General features: G+C 38.3%; 1 protein-coding gene across 1 annotated transcript; it reads right to left on the bottom strand.

The window, feature by feature from the left end:
- Positions 1-615: 615 nt before the first annotated feature.
- On the bottom strand, positions 616-21287 carry LOC149011992 (3-oxoacyl-[acyl-carrier-protein] synthase II, chloroplastic-like). The gene is made up of 14 exons (XM_089161791.1): positions 20463-21287; positions 19954-20156; positions 19674-19877; positions 19028-19138; positions 18830-18925; positions 18324-18369; positions 18144-18223; positions 17584-17652; positions 17381-17465; positions 14657-14811; positions 14485-14565; positions 2652-2711; positions 1833-1964; positions 616-1216 (listed from the first exon to the last, which is right to left on the bottom strand). Exons 1-13 carry the CDS (start codon positions 20848-20850, stop codon positions 1848-1850), a joined length of 1695 nt encoding a protein of 564 aa, XP_089017917.1. The 5' UTR covers positions 20851-21287; the 3' UTR covers positions 616-1216; positions 1833-1847.
- Between the last annotated feature and the right edge of the window lie 1045 nt (positions 21288-22332).

Genomic DNA, 22332 nt, shown 5'->3' with positions numbered 1-22332 from the left:
TGTGCAACCAAATCCTTGAGGAACGGTTAATGGGCATTATCTGACTGGTCCCCGGGACCCACCAGACCTAGACCTGCTCATAAATCATTGGCTCACTCACCAATCACCATACCTTCTCCGGTGTTCTATTATTTATTCAACGAGAAGATAAATAAGGTTGAACCAATCACCATACCCTCTACTATGATTGGATATATGTCAACTTAGTTTCTATTTAGAGGTGAAGGCTTGCTTGGGTGTTGCTTAATTAATACGCAACATTGCACAGCATACGCTTGAGATCGAAACGAGGCTCAAAATTTCAATTTCAACCATTCATTTTGCACAAGCATTGAAAATAACTTTTACACGACGAAATCTCAATTTTAGTTTTGAACTCGACCGCACGCAACACGGAACGGAACTGCATATTTAATGCACAACATCCAAGCAATTTAAAAAAAAAAAAAATAATAATAATGATCTTGTGGCCTTCAGAATTAGGAGAGCAGGAATTCACCATTTCACAATTAAATTACCATTCTTAATATTTTCATTTTTCTTTGTGGGGAGTGGGTAGTTGGGAATTGTGATGGATTGTATTCCTCTCACACATCTAAGTGACATCTCCAACATATAGTTAAGAAAGAGTCCTATATCTAACAAACCTTATCAATGCAGAATATGGATTCCCTTTTGAAACTAGCTACTTGGCCTGTAGTGGACCATGTAGCATGGCCTGAATTCTGTGACTTTTATGGTTAAATGTCAAATGGCTTGAGCAATGTCAAGCCCTAGATAAGCAAACAAACAAACAAACAAACAAAACCCATGGTCCATGATGTGAGGAGAACCTTAAGATTCACCTCCACAGAAACTAGGTCATACCAAGCCACCACACTGCCATCACAAAATTAATTCTGCAGATTCAGGGTCTAGATTAAAAAAAAAAACATAAACTGAAATAGAAAACTTTTCTTTACATTTACAAACCATTCAGACCCTCTACCTTCCCCCCCTCTCCTCTCTCCTCTTTCCTCTCTCCCAAACGAAGAAAAATATTTTCCAAGACAGGCTGTTTACTGTTATTTAACATTTGTAAAGCTTGCCGGAAGAGCAATGTATGTGAAGTTCGTTCCCAGACACAGAAAACCAGTGATCATGTACGGCTGCAGATTCGATGTTTAAGAAAAGCCAGTAGCACTGGTTATTGCAACAAAGACCATCTCCAGGTGCTCTGCTCAAATACACCATAAACACTTCCATTAGTCATCCATTAAACCACTCAAAAGTAGACAGTTCATTCTCACAAGACTTTAATACAAGTGCTGTGCAGATTAGAGAAGATGCAGATATCTGCCTATGAAATTATCATAAACCTCAGAAGAGAAAAAATGCAGCATCTCAGATGACTCATAAAACCCATAGCAATCAATAAACCATCGTGTTCACATCTTCCAACAGTGTTGTTGATTAGATGCTCGGCAAATTGCACTTTCCAGACTGGTTACAAAATTCCATATATTGGAAAAGTTTATGGGTACCAGAGTCAAAGGCAGAAAACTTCAAATCCACAACAAAGAACCAATTATGACAATAGATCAGGCATTAGTTGTATATGATAGGTCTAACATTCAGCTTTCTGCACAATTTCATTCCTTTCTAGTTCTTACGAATTTAAAGCAAACGTTACCAGGAACTAGCCACTACCCATTCTCACACAAAGAACTATCAGACAGTCATAGGGAGATAACCTCATAAACTCTCCAGACCACCTAGAATACCGAGAGTGTTCCTCAAATCTTCAAAAAAAAAAATAATAATAATAATAAGCCAACGTGAGAGAAACATACCTACACCTCCCAAAGTTACTTGTAGGGAGCAAATATGATGGAGGAATTGTGACCTCCAAAGCCAAATGAATTAGATAGTGCGACCTTTATGTCCAGTCGTTCCTTCTTGGGGCCCACCAGCACATTTGTATCCTAATTAAATTTTTTTCATGTCAGACAAATACATGTGACATAACACTGCAATGGAATGTTAAACATGGTTAACAATGTGATGCTAATGTGGTACTCCTTACACATCAATTGCAAATCTCCAACCAAACAGAAGATAAATTTCCTCTTTGTTGCTAGCTATTAATGGACCCGTGAGGGAACAAGGAAAGTTAATTGTACCAAATCATAGACCGATCTGGCATTTTACAGTTAAATGATCAGTTGCACAGTTGCACTTACATGTTACAGCGCCCTCCAAAGGCTATCTTCAGTTGTCCACATTGAAGGAAAAAAACAAAACAAAACAAAACAAAACAATAGGTGCAGAACTAAGACCCCTACCCCACAAAACCTCTGATTTGAAATTAAAGTCCCATCGTAGAAATTTTTTCACTGCCTCTAATGTCATGTATCATTTACTACAAGAGTTGAAAGGTGAACTAGGATTCATATAATTGAACCTGTTAGTTTGGAACAAGGCATGGTTGGGTTGAGTACAGAAAATCAATTGACAGTTTCATCACAGATTTCTTGATGAGTCAAATGTACATCTGAAATAAGTGCCAGAAAATATAGCTACAAAAACAGTTTCTTTATGGTGTGGGGTTGGATAGGGGGGTCGGTTAGGGTACAGTTTTTTATTAATATGACCAGGATAAAGAACCATACCACTCCTTTATCAGGATTTTCGAGATTGATATTTGGATGCACCCACCCCGTTTTTATTGCCTGAAAATTATGAACAGAGAGAAAAATGGTAGGATCACATTAGCTTTCACAGGATAACAAAGAGAGTACAAGCTGTCAAAAACAAAGGAGACAAAGAAGCATATTGCATATCATTTTCCATCAACTATGGCATCAGCATTACCCACAGCAAGAAGTATATTTAAAGGATTCTCTGGATAATTATGTACAACAATCCCAACAGAACATGAATATAGCCGTAAAAGTAACAGGCCTTAAAATGGGCTTTTGTGGCCTAATTGCAATCAAGTTCCCTAACTAAAATAGTGTGCAAAGCCTCAAAGAGGACGATTAGTCTCTGGAATAATTTCAATTTCAATTTTTTTCCAAATTTGTTAACATAATTTACCAGGAAAAAGCCCAAGGAGCATGAGGAAATCAATGGACGAAAGGCCCAGGAAACCACATGTATACTATAGAAGAGGAACAGCCCCAAAAATTGGTCAAACGAAAAAGGCCATGAATAAATCAGACTGGGCTAAGAAGATGCCCAAAACTAAGACTCCCTGGGGTTTGTTAGAGCCAGATCACTTTACCCTTCCTTTCTAGCCAGAGCTCCCTGTGGCCTCTATCATCTAGGTGTGTGGTCACCCTTCCCTCCACCCCAACCCAAACCCTAGTGTCCCCCTCAACCATTTCCTCCATCTGATCCTACCTCACAGGCTGGTCTTGGTAGTCATTTGGTCCCATTCTCCCTCCAGCAGGTTCAACTCCTCTGCCTGGGATCTAATCTATTTTAGAAGGTCCCTCCATCCCTTGGCACAAGCGTATTTGGTTCCCTGGTCGCTTTCTCCACCAGTCCTCCAGTTACCTCCCACTCAGGGATTATTTATCACCATGTACAGGTCTTCCCTCCTTGTTGGTTTGTATGGAGTCGAAGACAGATCACCTTTTTATTTCAGTCCCTTTTTCTACCAGGATTGGAAAGGGATCCGCAGCTTCTGACCAGCCAGAAGTAGGCTTCTCTCCCTTCAGAGAGAGTGGATTAGGAATTAGGATGGACATGACTTTACTCATAACATTGCAGAGCAGCATCCTATATCAGTACTGCCAGTCTGCCACCAGTCACATTCAGATGTAGCATCCCCTTTGTGGATGGACTTCCAATCTTAGTGCTTTGACTCAATTTCGAATGCCATCTTTTTTATGTTATCTCTACACTGGCCTTGCCCTCCCCTCGAAACCCCCCCCCTAAGGGATACCCTGATGAACAGGCTCGTCATTGTTTCCTGAGGGGTCTTCCCCTACCCTTTTCCCCGAGGCAGGATCAGTTTCTCATACACATTTGATCCACACAAATGGAATTCAACAAGTGGGATGCACTACCCAACACTTGAGTACCATTTGTGTCGCTCTCAGTTGTGAGAATTTCTCCTATGAGAACCTCATCGCCCAGCCCTACTCTCCAACTATTCTCTCTTCTTTTTACCAGTTACTGGTTACAAATTCTGGGATATTTTACATTTAGTATGTAAAACTTACAATACAACAACAACAAACCTTGTCCGAACTAAATGATGTTGGCTAGATGGATTCTTCCCTTCCAATCAGCTCTGTTTGAGGCAAAGGTCCAAGGTAGATAGAAGGTCTCAGCTATGCATATCCTTTCTCACCACTTCTCTTAAGATTATCTTAGGCCTGCCCCTAGTTCTTAAGCTATACAATATACACCTCATATCATTGAAATCAACAGTAAGTCATCCCAGTTATCAAAAATCAACATTAAGTCATACCAAGTCATCAAAAATCAACATTAAGCCATATGAAGTCATCAAAATCAATGTTATGGGACATCTAGTCATCAAAAATCAACATAGAGCTAGAAGACAGCAGAACAAGAAAAGCAACCAATAGGAAGTTTGAAACAACTAAAACACACAGTAGGTTTATACAGTTCTTGGAATTGGTCATTGTCATGATATACCTACTCTCACAATTGATTCATATTTTTTTTAGTAAAAAAAATCTTATGATCTTATCTATGAGTAACTAAATTGCTCTCTATTTAGAGAGATGTCCTTGTTCTCAAAGAATTTGACTAGCCAAATGGTTTTATTATGAAAAGACTTTTTGTGTTAGGAAGATCACAAAAGCAGCTTTCCAACAAATCCAAAATTGCTGAAATCTGATTTATACTGAAAGGAGTTTGTTCCGTCAAACTTTTATTTGGTGTGCATGAATGTTCTCAAAATCTCTATGGAAATATATAAATATAGATATAGATATAGATATATTTCACTCTTATTATCAAAATAAGTAATATATGGCACTTCCAATTTTTAGAATGTTTTACCATCTTAAGTAATGTAAGGTGTTTAGGTCAAATCAGCATAGGGTTGGTAAGATTTAGGTTTGATGGTCAGGTTATGTCAAGTCAGTGTAGAGGAGTCTATCAATGAAGGTTTGGAGTTCAGCGGATGGTTTAATTGTTGGAATTAAAGTTTCAGCAACGTAGGGCCAGCTTTCAGCTTCTAAAAGTAGAATCTTGGGTGAGTTTATTGTTTTCAGCAGGAACTAGGGCTCCACCAAGGACCTAATTTCTAGTTGAGGCTTGAGGGTGAGGATGGTTTGATCCAAACTTGAGAGCAAACTGATGGTTGGTTAGGGCTGGGTGAATTTTAGGGTTTCCTGGGAAGACCATGAGATTAAATTGTCACTTTGGCCTTCATCAATTAACAATTAGAATGCTTTCTATTGGGTGCAGACTCTAAACTTAAACAGTTAAACATGAAGGAGCCAATGGCAAAGTTTGGTCAGATACCACTTGGCACAAAACACCTTATTGGGGTCACCTGTGTGCCCGCCAATGATACTAAAGGCTCAATACTGAACATATGGCACTCCTATAAATTTATAAAAAAAATTATTGCCAACTCCCAAGCCACTGAATCATCATTGGAGAGCTGCTTGTTAGGGGCACGTATCGGAGAGGTACCAAACCAATTGCCACTGCATAAGGGCAACCTAAGAACAAGTGAACTTCTGACTCAATAGAGAAGCCACAATGCCTACATGATGGCCGACATTGAACTTGAGCTAAGGATGCTGCTTCCAGTTGCGAGGCCGTCATTGCAAATCCTCTAGAAAAGAGATCTTACTTTTGGAAGCATTTTCGCTGACCAAATCCAATCCCAGGTTGAAGCCTAAATGCCTTCCCATTTCCAGTTTCTTGGTGATGAAGCCTGCAGAGACGTGCTTGCTTCCTCCTCTGTTGCCACCAATCTGTTATATGCTGATTTATTGAGAAAACACCAATAGCCCATGCACCCTAATATAAATAGTCCTCTTTAATTCAAAGCAACTACGTGATATCTTTAAGATTGCTTCAACATCAATTGGTACAAGCCAAGAGTAAAGAGTTGGAAGTTTACATGCTTGTGTGTCTTGATCGATGATCTAAGACACGATAAATAGTGCAGCTCTGTGGTCTAGGAGACTACATCTTCTGATCATGAGCTGATGGGATCCATTTGTAACGCAGATACCGAATTTGATTGATCAAAACAGTACCCAAATAGGACCTTTTCACAGGGAGTCAATTGCAAATTTGATGGACTTAAGGTGAAACAAAGTTTAGATGGAAAAGAGGGCTAAAACCAGAATGATATTATAACGGGCTGAATAAATCTTCAAATAGGGGCAGAACTATAATGAAGAAAGTGACAATAACAATGTAACATGTGACACCCGGGCTTCACACAGCAAGGTGGATCGATTGGATCAAACACCAACCTACATTGATCAAACACAAGGGTTCTCCAAAGAGGAGGAATGCTAGCAAGCAATTTGATTTCAATTCATAAGTTGTGTCTTCACCACTTACATTAGTCTCTTTATATAGCATTCTAAAGAGACAAACATTAATGGTAACATCCAACCACTAGCTAACACAACCTACTACAAACATTAATGGAAACATCCAACTACTACCCAAGACCACTAGTCAAAACAATAATTGAAACATCCAACTACCACCCAACACCACTAGTCAAAACAATAATAGAAATATCCACCTACTATACCCCACCACTAACCAACACCACCTACTAGCTCCTTTTGTTGACTTTTCAAAGCTAGACTTGGGCTTAGTTCAAAATAGTGGGTTGATATTCTCCCACTAAAGTAATCCAAGCCCATGAAACCATGGGCTCATTTTATCCCACTACAATAGTCCTAGCCCATGCAAGCCATGGGCTGTTTTGGATCATATCCATAGGCTTTGATGGGCTTGACCATTGGGTTTTTCTCTTCCTTGTATATGCTGCCAATTCTGCATCAATTTGTCTTGCCAAAGGTTTATTTGTTTCCCGTTCCCACCATCACACTAGGTGTTGATTGTCTCTAATATTCAGACCTTGCGTTGGTTGAGTTCTACTAGGAATCCAATTCTATTAGAGTTTTTATTCATGTAAATTTCTATTTCTTGTTACCCAAGTAAGGGTATTTATGTAATAATGTATTTTTCACTTAATTATAAATAGAGGGCTTGAGATCACATTGATCAATAAGCCATTCTACCAAAATTGTGTTTCTCAACACCTTGTAACCTAATTTGCTTGTATTTCCTTTTCTTATGTTCCATGGGACGCAAATACCGTCATGGATACCCCAGCTTGGAAGGCCATGGTCACTTGTCTCTGTGACAGCTTGGCCAAGCTATGTGGCTTCAAAAGAAAGGAAAAAAGCTGAAGTGAAGGAATAAAACTTACATAAATGATGAACGGGTAAACTGAAAAGGAACTAAAAGACAAGAGCAAGATTATGAGTGGATGTTAAATTGGAAATGCAGAAGATGATAGTAACAATGGAGGTGGATTGAATAAACAAAAGAAGATGGCTAATGTGGAGCTGGATTACCAATGACTATCCTCAAGCAGGATCATAAACATGATTAATAAATCTAATAATAAACTTTTAAGATGCTCAGATGACTCAAATCTTCCAATCAAGTAAGATTCATTAGGTACTTAACTGATTCCCAAAATTTAATATTCAATTGCAGGATACACTAGGAGATTGAACACCTTGTTTAGAAGAAGATTTACTCTTTTAAATAATTCTCAGATCACCAACATATTTCATGCAGAGATTGAAAAGGAAAACAAAAATAAGTAAGATAGAATGGGATAAGATAAATCAGATGGAGCTTATCACCCTCTCCTTTGTGTCTCACCTCTCATAGCATGGACATCTTACTGTCTCAGCAGTATCTCAAAACCTTTGATGGTTTTAATCAAACTCATTTTTATCCTCAAAGTCTCAAACTCGACTTGGCTTGTTTAAGCTTTGCCTCATATTTATTGAAACAATTGATTAATAGTAACAAATTTCTAGAAAGAAATAGAACTCAATATTTTTACTTGGAAATTAATTCCTAAATTTTCCCTGACTCAAATTGCATCAAATAACAGGAAAAAAAAAGTCAAATAGAAAAAAACTAAAAATATACCCAAAAGAGTCCTCTACCACACATTGGGTGTTGTACACGACCTCATAAGAAAAAACCCTCATAAAAATGGATCCATGGAGGCCTCAAACTCGGCCACAAATTCTTTTACTGTTCCAAAATTTGGATTCCTAAGGGCTCGCTGAGCCTGCACTATCTGGCGGGAGTTCTTCTCAGACAAAAAGATTTCAGACAACCATGTTACGTGATCAGGATCCTCCACACAAATGTTTTTTTCCTTAACTTAATAAGTCCCTAAAATCTAGGAATAACAAAGCCGTCAATTCTCTTCCCTATCCTCCACCACATTGACCACGTTGCCCACTCAAAATCTGGGTCAAAATAATCTCCTAAAAATCATCTCCTGCAACTCTCCTGAAATGTCTCCTCTCAAGCAGCAGCAAGACCTAATACATCTCCACAAGTGGTGGGTATGGAGCCCACCAAACTGGAAGAAATCTCCTAAGTATATTGATTCAATTTGGGGAAGGGGAGCATGAACCTGAAAAGGTTCTTGCTGAGTTTTCTCAAACACCCATTGATCTACAACATGAGGCCTATCGTGGGAGGGAGAAGGAAGGTTGTCTTCAACCTTCAGCCAAAGAAAGGAGGCAGAAGAGCCAGGACTGAAGAAATTGACAGAACTACTCTGCCAAGCCTCCAAATCAAGTTAAACTTTGAGGCTGCATTTATGAACTTAAAGCGTCTTAGCAGAAGCCAAGCAGCACTCCAACAGGTAAGCATTACCTTTATAAGATAGGCTCCAACAGGATTGTGCAGTGTTTTCAGAAACAGATGGTTTCTGGCTTAAATCTTACAACAACAACAACAACAACAACAACAACAACACTAAGCCTTGTCCCAACTAAATGGGGTCGGCTACATGGATTCTTGCCCTCCAATCAGTTCTGTTCGAGGCCATGCTAGATACAAGGCCTAAGCTATACATATCCTTTCTCACCACTTCTCCTAAGGTTATCTTAGGTCTACCCCTAACTCTTCTAGTTCCTTCAATATGGATTATATCACTTCTCTGTCCAGGAGCATTTATAGGTCTCCGTTGAACGTGGCCGTGCCACCTCAAACGACTTTCTCTAAGCTTATCACTTATGGGAGCAACTCCCAGCCCAACTCTAATATGATCGTTTCTTATCTTATCCATCCTAGTTTTGCCACTCATCCATCTTAGCATCCTCATTTCTGCTATACTGAGTTTATCTATATGATTCTTTTTAACAGCCCAACACTCTGCACCGTACATCATAGCTGGCTTAAATCTTACAATGGGAAGAAAATCAGGAACAAGGAACCCAGGATTAGGATGCCTGATATAGGAGTTTGCATACCCAATGTATATTGTTCTTACAAACCATCAACATAATATACTACAGCAGCAGCCGATCTTGCAAACATCTGGTTAAGAAAAAGAGAAGAAAAATGAGCAAATACTAAGATTTTTACCTTTACAAGTGGGGTTGCAGAGTTACTTCAAAACGACGAACGAATAGATGCAAGGATGATTATAAATTATGTTGCCATTTGGAGAGGTGGTTAAATCAACAGACCTACTCACTCAAAGTGGAAGGCTACAAGAGTCGTATGCTGGGGAAAAATCAATGGAGGCAAATCACCTCATCCCATAAAAATTGCCAGTAATTGCATCTAAGATAAGTAGATTTTTGGAGCATCCTCAAAGATAAACTGTGAAGCTGGCACGTAATGCAGATCAAAAGAAAGACCTTTTGTAGCAGCCTTAAGAAAAAGGAAAAGAGAGGAGATGGAGGTTACCGGGGGGGGGGGGAGGATCAAAGATAAACTGTTACGCAGACATGCAATGCAGATCAAAAGAAAGATCTGCTGTGGGGGACTTAAGAAAGAGGATAAGGGGCATCAAGGAGGGAGAGAAAGGAAAGGCACTTCTTTACAGAGCTCACAAAGTAGAAAAATCCCTAATTCCTAAAACTGTGAACCAAGGAATCTGAAATTAGAATTCCTGGAACTAATGGAGTTTCCAAAACCAGATTGAGCAGTCCTTTAACAAAATTAAGTATTCCAAATTAGTACCTAAAATCTAACCTAAATCCATTTGAAAATTAAAACTTGAAAATAATCCAAAATAGTAACATATCGAAAGAATTATCATAACCAAAAGGAAACTGACCAAAACCATACTGAAAAGACTCTTTCTAGAATAAAATAACTTAACAGCACATGGGACCCACACAAGCTTGTGTATATAATTAATCCAATGCATCCCCTTAAATAAAGATCTTGGGCTCAGGAAAATGCACATCATAATCATGGCACTAAATTACACAAAATTTTGGTCATCTTGAGCCTACCTAAACTGATTGAATTTCGACAATTTTGGCATTTCGGGGAAATTTCAAGAATTTCATGGGGTTTAAATTGTAATTGTATATTGTACTTGGCTACTGCTCATTATTTGTTCTTGCATTTAACGGAAGTTTCAATGTTTTCTTGTATACCCATGTTTAAATTTATGAAAATACATGATCCAGTTTTGTCTGCATATAGACGCAAGCATCTGCAAATCTAGAAGATCAGTTTGTGTTAGGTTTTTGTCAAAAATAACATTGACAGTGTTTATTGGCCTCAAATTAAGCTCTACAAAAAAAAAGTCCCAAAAAACACCTAAAACCCACCAAAATATGCAACCAAAGCAAGGTATATAGGGTGTACCACGTTTCGCCCCAATTTTGGCAAAATTTTAACATCTCGCTGTCAAGTCGAGAAATCGAGATGAGACGAGATTTTAAACATTGATTACAATAATAATACAAAAATAACAATCTCACTGCCCTTAGAATACAACCATAGGCCAAAAAAAGAGTCTTCCACTAAACAATGGCCCAATTGGACACCCTTAGCTACATGAGTTGATGAGGCATGTGACATTGTTTTGTGCTATGTTTAGTTGGGTTGGTTTATAGGGTGTCTCAAGTTTGTGATAAAGTGTCAGTCACCTTTTGCAGACTTCTGGTAGGGATTTAGGGCCAATGAAGAAGAATAGGGTAATAGGGAAGAATGATGAAAGGAGCTCATGGGATTGTGCTCTTAAGTCTTGCCCGCTCACCTTTTGGAAGGGTTTTGTAGGTTCTTGAGAAGCTTGAAGGATCTGTGGATGGCAATTCCACGTTTGATTTATCAATTGAGGTGAACTTTGAAGAATGTAGGTATCTGAGATAGAAATGATTGAAAACACAAAGGCAAGTAAAAATGTTGATATGATCATCAACCAAGGATGAACCAGACTGGCCAGATCTTGGTCGGACCATGAACGAACTAAATCATATAGCGTGTACACTAAGCAACATACACTGTTTGAACTATAACAAACCTCCTTAACATTCAAGATAAGCACTTGGACGAATCAAGGAGTTTGAACTGGTTAAGGAGTCCAGATTGAACTCAATTACTATTAACCTTACATCTGACGGACAACAAGTGTTTGGGAAACGGATCACACGGTCAAGGTAACTATGTAAAATCTATATAAACCTACACCTTTGCTAGTAACAGGTACGCATTCTTCTACTACTCCACCTAGCATTGACAGATCTGCAACTTGTGTTCTACTTCTAAGGCTGTGTGCATTCACTAACTTGCTTGTCGGAGGCATTACTCGACCAACATGGTCGAGCGCATGTTTTGCAAGTCAGTTCGCCTGCACTGACAAACAGGATTTTAGAGCAACATAGGTTACAACTGATCAATTTCTATAGTCAAAGCATAACAGTTATAAAGAAGGGAGCAGATATGAGGAGCCCTAGAAGACAACCAGTAGTTTTTAAGAGTCCTCCACCTTCACCACCATGGCTTCATACAACTGAACGCAGTTGAAGCCAAATTCTAAAGATTTTACCATACAAGCTATACTAGCTATACATCACAGTGCCCTTCATATAATCAATGAACATAACTGACTCCAAACAACAGAAAATACAAAACACCTCATTATCCAGACCTCTTAAATAATTTATAGCTAAATGCCAAAAAGATAACATCTTAGGCAATCCAGAACAAAAGGATACCACTTGCCCTCTTCCCCTAGCAATTGGATTTTGTTCGTTGTTCAGACCTAAGGTTCTATAGTAAAAAATCTGTGACCCAAAAAAAAAGGTCCACAATCCCAAATCAACCACGTGGTCCAATGCAGGTCAAACCCTATCCAAAATAGATAAATGCCGGAGAAGTTACCTCTATCCAAGTAAAAACAAAGGGGGGGGCTTCCAAGGGGCCATTGTACCTTCCCTCCCACACCCACACCCCAACCTCCCCACCCCAATTCATAAAAATAAAATAAAGGGGTTTTTTCATGCACCCCCACCCCCATTTAAAAAATTCAGTTTTCATGCACCCCGTCCACAAAAGGTATAAGTTACAAATGAATCAAAAACCATCCATTCCGTTAAGCCGTGGGTCCATTAGATCTCAATTTTTTTACAAAATAGCCGAATTGCTCCTCAAGGTGTGTCTAATGTGACAAAATGTCCTTTGACCTCAAACCTTTTCTCACCCCCTCTCTCCATCTAGTTTCTCCCCACTCTTCTCTGGTACCAGCACCTTCAGAATAATCATCAAATCAAAAAATCCTTACATCGGTAGAAATGCCCTTGTTCTGAGGTTTACTTGAAATTGAAGAGAAATTGACAATAATTGGATTCGATGGTGAAGAAGATGATGATGACAGAGAAAAAGTAAGACAGAAGGTGATTCAAACAAAGAGGCAGGGGGGGAGGTGAAGAAGAATGGAAAGTCTTCAAGACCCCTTTAACATATTAAGGTTGAAACTGAGTATGAGTAGAAAATATTTGCTCATGAGGAAAACTGATGTAGTAAACATGGAATATGAGGTTTCTAAAAAAGAGAGGAGCTTGTTGCCTTGAGCAAGTCAAATTCTATGAACCCATTGAATAAACCCTCTTCATTTTAGGGTCCACAATCTTGTTTCCAATTCCAAACTCTCAAGCCTCTGATTGAATTGAGTTCATAGAAACCCTACACCAGCACATAATTCGATTCCCACTGCCTTCTCCCCCCCTCAGTTTTCTCCTCTGTGCACTGATTGAAATTTTCATAGAATGATTAGAGAGTAGAAACCCTTGACTTATAATACATCAGTGACAGTATGTTACAACATGGAGAAGGAAAGGCAGAAGCGTAGGAAACATATAAATTTTAAAGCTTATAGAGGCAGCTGCAGAAGAAGATTTCCTCTCTACAATCTTTCATCAAGCAAGGGACTATGGATTTTACCTTCCCCGGCCATAAACAAGAACAAAGAGTGAGGGTTCTGGAGTTGGTAGTGATGCAAGATGACACTGGAGAGCTGCCAGGTGAGGATTGTAGCAGTGGCAATGTCGACTTGAGATAGAAGGAAGGAAGAAGAAAGAAGGTCGCGGGCAAAAAGGCAATTTCACAATTACCTCCACTTAAGCAAGGGTAGTTAGTCATTTCACACATATTTTATTCTGAGCATTAACAGTGTTAGGTTTGGAGTGTGTGAATGTGAGTTGCACTTTACTGGGGGTTCCATAAAAACAGCCTTTTTTCTGAGGGGGTGCATGCAAAGCCCCAAAATTACTAGTAAACATATAAACAAAATCTAATAATAAAGGTACAACCAGATACAAGCAAAGAATGCCTCTACTTGAATCCGAAGAGGGCCCTCAATCCATCACAAATAACCAAAACCTCCAGGTTGAGAGACTGTAGCATTCCCCATGAAGCCTGAAATCTTCAAGGGAGTCTCTGGGTCAGCCAAATCTTCAATATCTATTGCCAAATAGCCAGCAACTATCAGAGGTATTCTTCAGCATTCTGTGGACAAAATGTGATCATGGACAATTGAATTGCCGACTAAATATCAATTCATTTTCATAAAGATAAGCAACAACCCCCAAAACTACCAAAAATAGATTGAGAACTGCTAGAATTTTGTGCAGCATCTGATGACCAAGAGAAGTCAACATTCCTGGTCTTGGTGATTATACTCAGGAACAAAAATAAATTCTTTCCACATAAGTACAAAACCATAAAAAACAGATCAAATCACTTGTTCAAAACAGAGATAATAAACATTATGTAAGCAGCTATCCACTTCAATCATGAACATAATGAGCTATGGAAACCATTCCCCAGGCCAGATGCAACAACAGTTAAACATGGATAATCAAAGCCTTCCTCATAAAATAGAAGTATGAAATTCCAACTCATCCATACATCTGACAAATATAAGATGCTTTTACCAAATTTATTTAAATAAGAAAGCAACAAGCTGGTTACCTGCACTGTTGCAACAGCTTCAATAGCACCAGCTGCTCCTAATAGGTGACCCGTCATGGATTTTGTAGAGTTCACTCTCAGCTGCAGAAATTAGAAACACGGCCAAGCATGCCACATGCTCATAATATGCAAACATCATTATTTAAATTATTGCATTCATATTATATATTACCTCGGGATTTCGCCCAAAACAACGAATGAGAGCTTGGTACTCTTTCAGGTCACCAGCAGGGGTAGATGTAGCATGTGCATTGATGTAATTGACATCTTCTCTGGCTACCCCAGATTGAGCCAAGGCTTTCTCCATGCAAAGAAATATCCCAGTCCCTGTAGGTTCAAATGATAAAACTGAAAATGAATGTTCGTCCATCTGCAATCACTAGGCATTAAATACAGCATCTTAAAGGTACATTCCTTTTAAATGCAAGATACACACGTCCTAATAGTTGACTTCATAAGGGGACTACCACCACACAGCTTCCAATTTAATCCAGCTGACAATAGAATGTAATATACAAAAGGACCTAGAAATGTTGGAGCATGATAAGGACATATCCAGTGCACGAGGCTACCACCACAGCATGTTCTGGAGGTCCTAATGTGAGAACATACTCTGTTATTATAATTAAAGCTTTTTGTATTAGACTTCTGTGTCCCACATTTACTTACAGAGGTAACCCCAATATTTATTGATAAAAGGTAAGTCGGACGGCCAACCCCATTAGGTCTCCACTTCTTTGTTTCTTTGTTTCTTTTTTTTTTCTCCTACTTTTTCTCTTTTTTTGTTCCTCAACTTTTTGGAACATCTTCAGACAAACTCCTGCTACACAACTTGGTATCAGAACTTCCCCCAGATTAGAGAAAGCTTGCAATACAGATTTTGATATAAACAAATGCTTACGGACATCATCCATATATAAGATATTGGCTTACAGAAGCAAATACATTTATACAGTTACGAGGTCAAGTGAAGAAGCATATTCAGATCTAATACTAATCTTTTTTCCTTTTTTAAGAAAAAGGGGGTGGGGGTTTGCATCTATGATTCAGACCATATATGGGGATATTGAAGCTACAAATTCTTCAGGAGTTACCTTTCCCCATTGTCCATTCATGCCCATGTTTTCTGTATTGTGGAAACAAAGCCCATTAGCGTTAATCCCAATGAATTGGAGTTCACGTTACTCCATAAGAATTTCAACCTAGGTTGGTACAAACAAAGTATGGGAGAACCAGCTACCAACTTATGGAGATTCATAAGGACCAGTTCTTATTGGCATTATATATTGAGCAACTAGGAATTTGTAACTAATGGATAATAAGGATACTACTGTCGTTTTGTCGGCATTGGGTTAAGTAGTCCAATTGTGCAATACAACAAAAACGACAAGCCTAATCCCAACTAAATGAGGTTGGCTACATGCCTACATGGATCCCTGCCTTCCAGTCAGCTGTATTTGAGGTCATACTAGTTACAACGCCTAATTCATGCATAACCTTTCTCACCACTTCTCACAAGGTCATTTTAGGTCTGCCCCTAGCTCTTTTAGTTCCATCAATCTGAACTAAATCACTCCTGCATAGGAAGGCATTAAAAATTCTCCGTTAGACATGGTCGTACCCACCTCAAATGACTTTATCGTAGCATATCATTTGTTGAATCTACTCACAAACCAGCTCCAATATGATTATTCCTTACTTTATCCTTCCTAGTTTGCCACTCATCCAATTTAGCACCCCTATTTCTACTACACTGAGTTTATTTATATGAAGTTTTTTAACAGCCCAACATTATACACCACACATCATAACTAGTCGAACGACGATCATATAAAATTATCCTTTGAGCTTAAAAGAAATACATCGATCACAAAAAGCCTCAAACGCACCTCTCCACTTCATCCCCAGTATTTTAGTTCTTTGGGAAGCATCACCCTCTATATGACATTCTTCGATGATTGAGCAAAGGTACCTATAATAATAGCTTTACAGAATCTCTTACTCATCAATTTTTCACCACTTCATTATTTGTCATTCCCAACCGAAGTTACACACTAGATATTCCATCTTCATTCTATTGAGTTTAAAATATTTTGATTCCAAAGTTGACCTACATAATAAATTGGTAGTTATCCCTACTTGTGCCTCAAATTTTGCAATAAGGGTATCATTGACATTTCAATAAGGAAAGAGGATCGTGAAGCATATAAAATCAAATAAGGGAAGCGGATCATGGAGAATATGAAATCAAATAAGGAAAGTGGATCGTGGAGCATATAAAATCAAATAAGGCAATAGGATCACGGAAATATAAAATCAAGTGGTCAAGCTGGTTGATTTGGTGGAATATTGTCTTTCCTTTTTAGTTGATTTTATTTTTTTATGTATCCCATCAGATATTGGGATCTAATCTTAAGCTTGTACCAGTTATAAATAAAGTGCAAACTAGAAGGGAGAGGCTTGCTAGAGTCGTCCCTCTCCCCATCTCTTTTTTTTGTTTTCTTCTCTCTTTCTCTCGTCTTCTCTCTACTCTATCTTCGATTGATCTTCAATAGAGGTTTTGGTTTCATTACAGGTATAATTATTAAACTTAATATTATCAACAAAAAGAATGACAGATGGAAAGAAGCCCAATGAGATTCCTCTCTTTTTTCCCCTTGCTATTGTTTCTTTCACTACGTCTTCCTCACCTGTGCGCAAATTGAAGACACTGTCTCTTGCTGCGTAACTATAAGAATTTTGTAAATTGCAAATAGAAAGAGTGAGAGAGAATAATATATATATAGAAACAAAATCCCAATAAGAGGATCAGCTACTGTTACACAGCCCTGTCCACACAACAAATTTTAGGTAATGGTCGTGGCCCGTGCCATACCTACAAGGTTTGATTACATACCATCAGGATGAGGCTCAGTCATGTGATAGGCATCACAGGTAAAGCTTCCACCAAGAAACTCTGCATAAATCTTTGCACCCCTTTCCTATAGAATAAATAAAAATGAAAGCATTTAAAACAAAACCATTTGTAGCCGCATGTTACAAACCCTCATGCGACTTTTATTATGCACTGACTACAAAAATGAATTGATGAGACTGTACCTTAGCATGCTCTAGTTCTTCTAAAAGCAGAACCCCAGCTCCTTCTCCCATAACAAATCCATCACGATTCTGGCAATGAACACATTACATTCTGTTTCAAAAATGACAATATCCAAGTAACTGAAATGAAGCACCAGAAGTAAACCCCAGAACAATTAGCTCAATATCTAATTAGGTGATCGTAAATATTTTTGATGTAATGCAAGCCCAGGGACAGCAAGTATATTACGGATGCCAGTTCATCATATAGGGGGCCCACATGGTAATTAAGAAAAGAGACGGAAAAGAATTTCAGTGATTTTTAGAGGGTCACACCGTGAGCAGCATGCCCACTCTTTCTACTGGTTTTAGCTCTCATTATCGCTTTTATACACGATCAGAACCTTACTAAACTCTAATGAGATCAATAACTATAAGCCAAGAGTTACATTTATATTTGATGAATTATCATATATTTCTAATCAATGAAATCATTACTTGTCAAAGTCAATCATTTATATTTTGGCCCAACTTCCATTCTAAGCTGAAGTCTTGTAAAGTTTTTAAATTATTTATCTTACAATATCCCAAGGGCGTGAAGCTTTAGTAGGATCACTGTTCCTCTTAGAAAGTGCTCTGCATGCCACAAAACCTCCCAAGCCTGCAGTTACAGTTAGTTACAGTCGATCAAAACAGTCAGATGCTCAAAGAGATTGACGACTCCAAACACTTCAAGGAGGAGAAAGGAAGAAGCTTAATACCAATAGGTATGACTGCCGCTTCAGAGCCACCACAAAGCATCATATCCTACAAGCATTCAACGAATTAGAAAACGATCCTCCAACCCACGCAACCCCCAACCAAAAGAAAAAGGAAGGGAAAAAAGGAGAGAAAAAAAAAAAAAAAAAAAAACCAAAATGGAAAAGAAAAAAGGGAGGAACAATGATTTTAGTTGATGATTAAGGTAGCAAAATGTGCACATATTGTGATGATGGCAAAGATTCCTGTCATACAGTGGGCTCAAACCCCCCGCCCGAATTCATCTGGGGCCCACTGTACATCTGGAACCCAAAGTGCTGTCACACTATGCACAAGGCTGGGAAAGCAATCCCCTGCCTGATTTCACTATTAGATAATTTTAATTGACAGTGAAAATATGAAGAATGGCAAACAAACTACAGTAGACCGGTACAGAGAGAGTGAGAGATAGAGAGTCCTAGCATAAATCATAGTCAACAACTAGGCAAAACCAAAGTGAGGCACTTACAGCTTCGCCTCTAATAATATGATTCGCTGCATTCAGTATACAAAAGTTACTTGTTGCACAGGCAGTTGAGATTGAATAGTTTGGGCCCATCCATCCCTGAACCCAAGTATTGAATAAGTAGCCGCAGAGGATTCATTCAAAATCTACAAATCCATCAAAGTGCAACTTAATTTCCAGCAAATATTAAGCTATGCTTACTATATCCATCGCAAGCACTGCAGATCCCATGTTTGTTGTAGCAAAAGGGACACAAAAAGGATTCATTTTCTTATATGAAACCCTCAAAGCTTCGAGTCCATCATTAAACACCTGGTCATAATTGCTAACCAATTAGAGGAAGAAAGTGATTTGCAGAATAAAACAACTAATGTACGGTTTACTTTTAACATGGCATGCCTCTAGGAGGCTAAGAAATTTTGTTTCTACTAGGGAAGTTTCTGAGTCCCACTCATGAAGTCGGGAAATAAAAACAGGGAACCGCCATGAAGCACTGGCTACAGATACAACAAATCCTGCCAAACGTATAGGTAACAGAAGCAGACTGACCTTTGTTTCCTCCTCTATCTAAGCTTCAAAAATTAACAAGATTTATGAAGGACGCACAAGCCCTTTGCAAACACATATAGCAGACTTGTTCAGGGGTGTTACCCGTTATATAAAGGTAAAACTCAGAAGGCCAAACATTTCTCGTTTCAAAGATGAACAATTAATGGGGGGGGAAATGTGAAGGGGTTAAGAATTAAGTATACAACAACAATCCAATCCTTCACATGGTTTGCTCCATATTAGAGCCTGTTACTGGGATACTAAACCCAGTGGATAATGCAGATGATTTACAAATTACCTTCATACCACCCATCGCAGAGCCAACTAAAACCCCGCATTTATCTTTTCTTAAATCATGCATTACTTCTTCAGTAACTCCCCCATGCGCCAAAGCCTTCTTGCCAGCTGTTAGCATGTAAATCATAAACTTGTCTGCCCTTTTGGATAGTTTAGGAGCAACCCATCCATCTGATGTGAAAGATTTGATTTCTCCAGCAATTCTCTAGGAAAACTATAATGTGTCAAAATCCAAGAAAGCTAAAGGTGTTGCTATGGAAGAGATCAATGAGAAGATTTACCGTAGGAAACTCGGCACAGTCAAATGCCTCAATCTCACTTATGCCACTAACACCCTCAAGGAGATTTCTATAGAAGGTATCAGGATCATGACCAATTGGAGTCACCACACCCATTCCCGTCACGACAACCCTTCTTTGTGTTGTGACAATCTTTTTTCTTACAACTTCCTTTACAGGTTGCACAGCTACGGCCATGGTCTTCCCTGCAACAAGAAGAATAATCACAACTCCCACCATAAATGGGCAAAAGAAAAAGGAATTAAATAAAACGCTATTCAATTGAATTGCACAGTAGTAATACTAGTAGTTGCAGTAGTTCATAAACACACGCATGTGCAGCGACTATACAACGTAAACAAACGCAAGCAGAAAGGAAAGAGAAACTACTGAAAGCTGGCTGATGCATATGAAACGAAAAAGTAAAAGAAGAATTCATTAAAGTTAATCAACTGAAGAGATAACATAATCATAACACAATAAATCGTACTAAAAGCAAAAAAATAAATCACCTGAGTGGGCTGCACGATTCATCCGTCTCTGCTTTCGAATCATCTGTCCATCACTCGACCCGAACATTGAAAACCCATTGTCACCGAAGAAGCCCAAAGAAGACAACCCTTTGGAGCTGTAATACTCGTCGCACGGTTCAAATGCCAAACAAGAACTCACGAGACATCGTATACTCGATCCACCAATGGCCGAAATCGAACCCCCTTGGAAATGGTGACCGCCAGCACTGCATTTCGATGCAATTATCTTTCTGCGAGCCCTCCTACTCAATCTCTCTGAAGACTGAAAAGCAGAAGGCTTGAACGGTTGCCCTTTGTCGCCAGAAACGGACATGCAAGCGGCGACAAGCCATGTGCAGAGAGGAGAAGAAACAGAGGAAGTCGCCATTGAAGAACAGAAAAGAAAAACCCAGCTACACAACCGATAAACAGTGCAAGAAGCTAACACCAACTTATATAGAGAAACTGATAATGAAGAAGACTGGGCGCAAACGTCACAGGTTTGGGGGAAAAAAGCAATCTATAACAAACACAAGATGGTCACCTTCATTGATAAGGATTTGATGCGACTTCAAACAGTTTCGTGGTTACAAGCTTCAATCCGGAGGAAGCCCACGATAGAGATCGTTTAAATCATAGTTCCCATCGATCTTAACAGAGTGCCAGACGACGGGTATACGCGAATCTGAGTTTTCTTGGCACAATGACGCCAAGTGCTCTTAAACTCTTAAACTCTGAAAAATCAGTGAAAATACAGAAGGGAAATACAGGAAACATTTAACAAAAAAAAAAAAAAACGTGTAAAAATTAAGCCACGTAACGTAAAAAACATCCTCTACAATTCTCACTTCTACAATTTTCTATGATTTTATGACAAGTATAGTTAATTATCTAAGGAACACAATTAGAACTCAATTAAAAACTGAACTTAAACCCAAGGAGAAAAAAAAACAAAATAAAAAAATTATCAGAACCTTTTATGAATTTATTTAGAATAATTAAATAAAAAAAATAAAAAACAGAAAACAATCAAATAACCCTGGGCAGTTTTAATCAAATTCGCCGTTAGGAAAACCCTAAATTGGCTGTTATTTAATCTAAAAATACTCTCTGATTGAAGGAAATCTTGTTTTGCCATCTACCATGTCCAGTTGGTCTTAACTAATTTCAGTCAATATATTCAAAAAATAATGACACTAATATCTCGGCCAGGATTTAGCAATAAGAATCTGTATTCAACCCTAATTATTCCGGGCCATACATCACCTGAAATGACTTTGATATGAAATATTAGAACAATTTTATGTAATTTAATTTTACTTTCTGTTTTTTTTCGATAAGATTGATCAATACCCACATTAGTCAAACTGAATTCCTCTCTTTCTTGATTTTGAATCTTGAGGTCTAGTATTAATTGCTAGATTAATAAATTTAGTGATGTCATATATCTATTTTTTCGGCTGAAGATTTGATATCTATAAATGTGAGATGCACTCAAAATCAAATAGAAAATAAATTAAGATTCTATAAGGTCATAATAATCTTAAGATTAATGAATCAAAATTTTTCTGATATACTTTTTTCTTTTCATTTATCTTACCATCTTTTCTAAGTTGGCATAATTGAGGTTTAAAGTTATAACCAATATGGATTACCAACCAAAACGAAGTCATGTATGAGTGTGAGAAATCTACTAAGATATTTATATTTTATTTTTCATGTCCTTGGTTTCTTTATAGGTAAACTGCTCAGTAGACTTTGTTACTCACTAGGGTTTATTTTGGGCTAATGAAAGTATTTCCAGCTTACCAACTACCTAGTTGTTTTAGTGATGGGAAACATGTGGCTGTAATTTTCTCCCAAGTAAACA

Source organism: Hakea prostrata, chromosome 7 (genome assembly GCF_041222555.1).
Source record: "Hakea prostrata isolate BN-2017 chromosome 7, UWA_Hpros_2, whole genome shotgun sequence".
NCBI classification, from domain to species: domain Eukaryota; kingdom Viridiplantae; phylum Streptophyta; class Magnoliopsida; order Proteales; family Proteaceae; genus Hakea; species Hakea prostrata.
This window is presented reverse-complemented; position numbering and strand designations above follow the sequence as displayed.

Excerpts from the sequence above, each read along its gene's own strand:
- LOC149011992 (XM_089161791.1), bottom strand. The coding sequence starts at position 20,850 with ATGGCGACTTCCTCTGTTTCTTCTCCTCTCTGCACATGGCTTGTCGCC. Across the intron at positions 17,466-17,583 it reads AAGAACTAGAGCATGCTAAG|GAAAGGGGTGCAAAGATTTA; the intron begins GTACAGTCTCAT and ends TTTATTCTATAG. Across the intron at positions 2,712-14,484 it reads AAGCTGTTGCAACAGTGCAG|GCAATAAAAACGGGGTGGGT; the intron begins GTAACCAGCTTG and ends CATAATTTTCAG.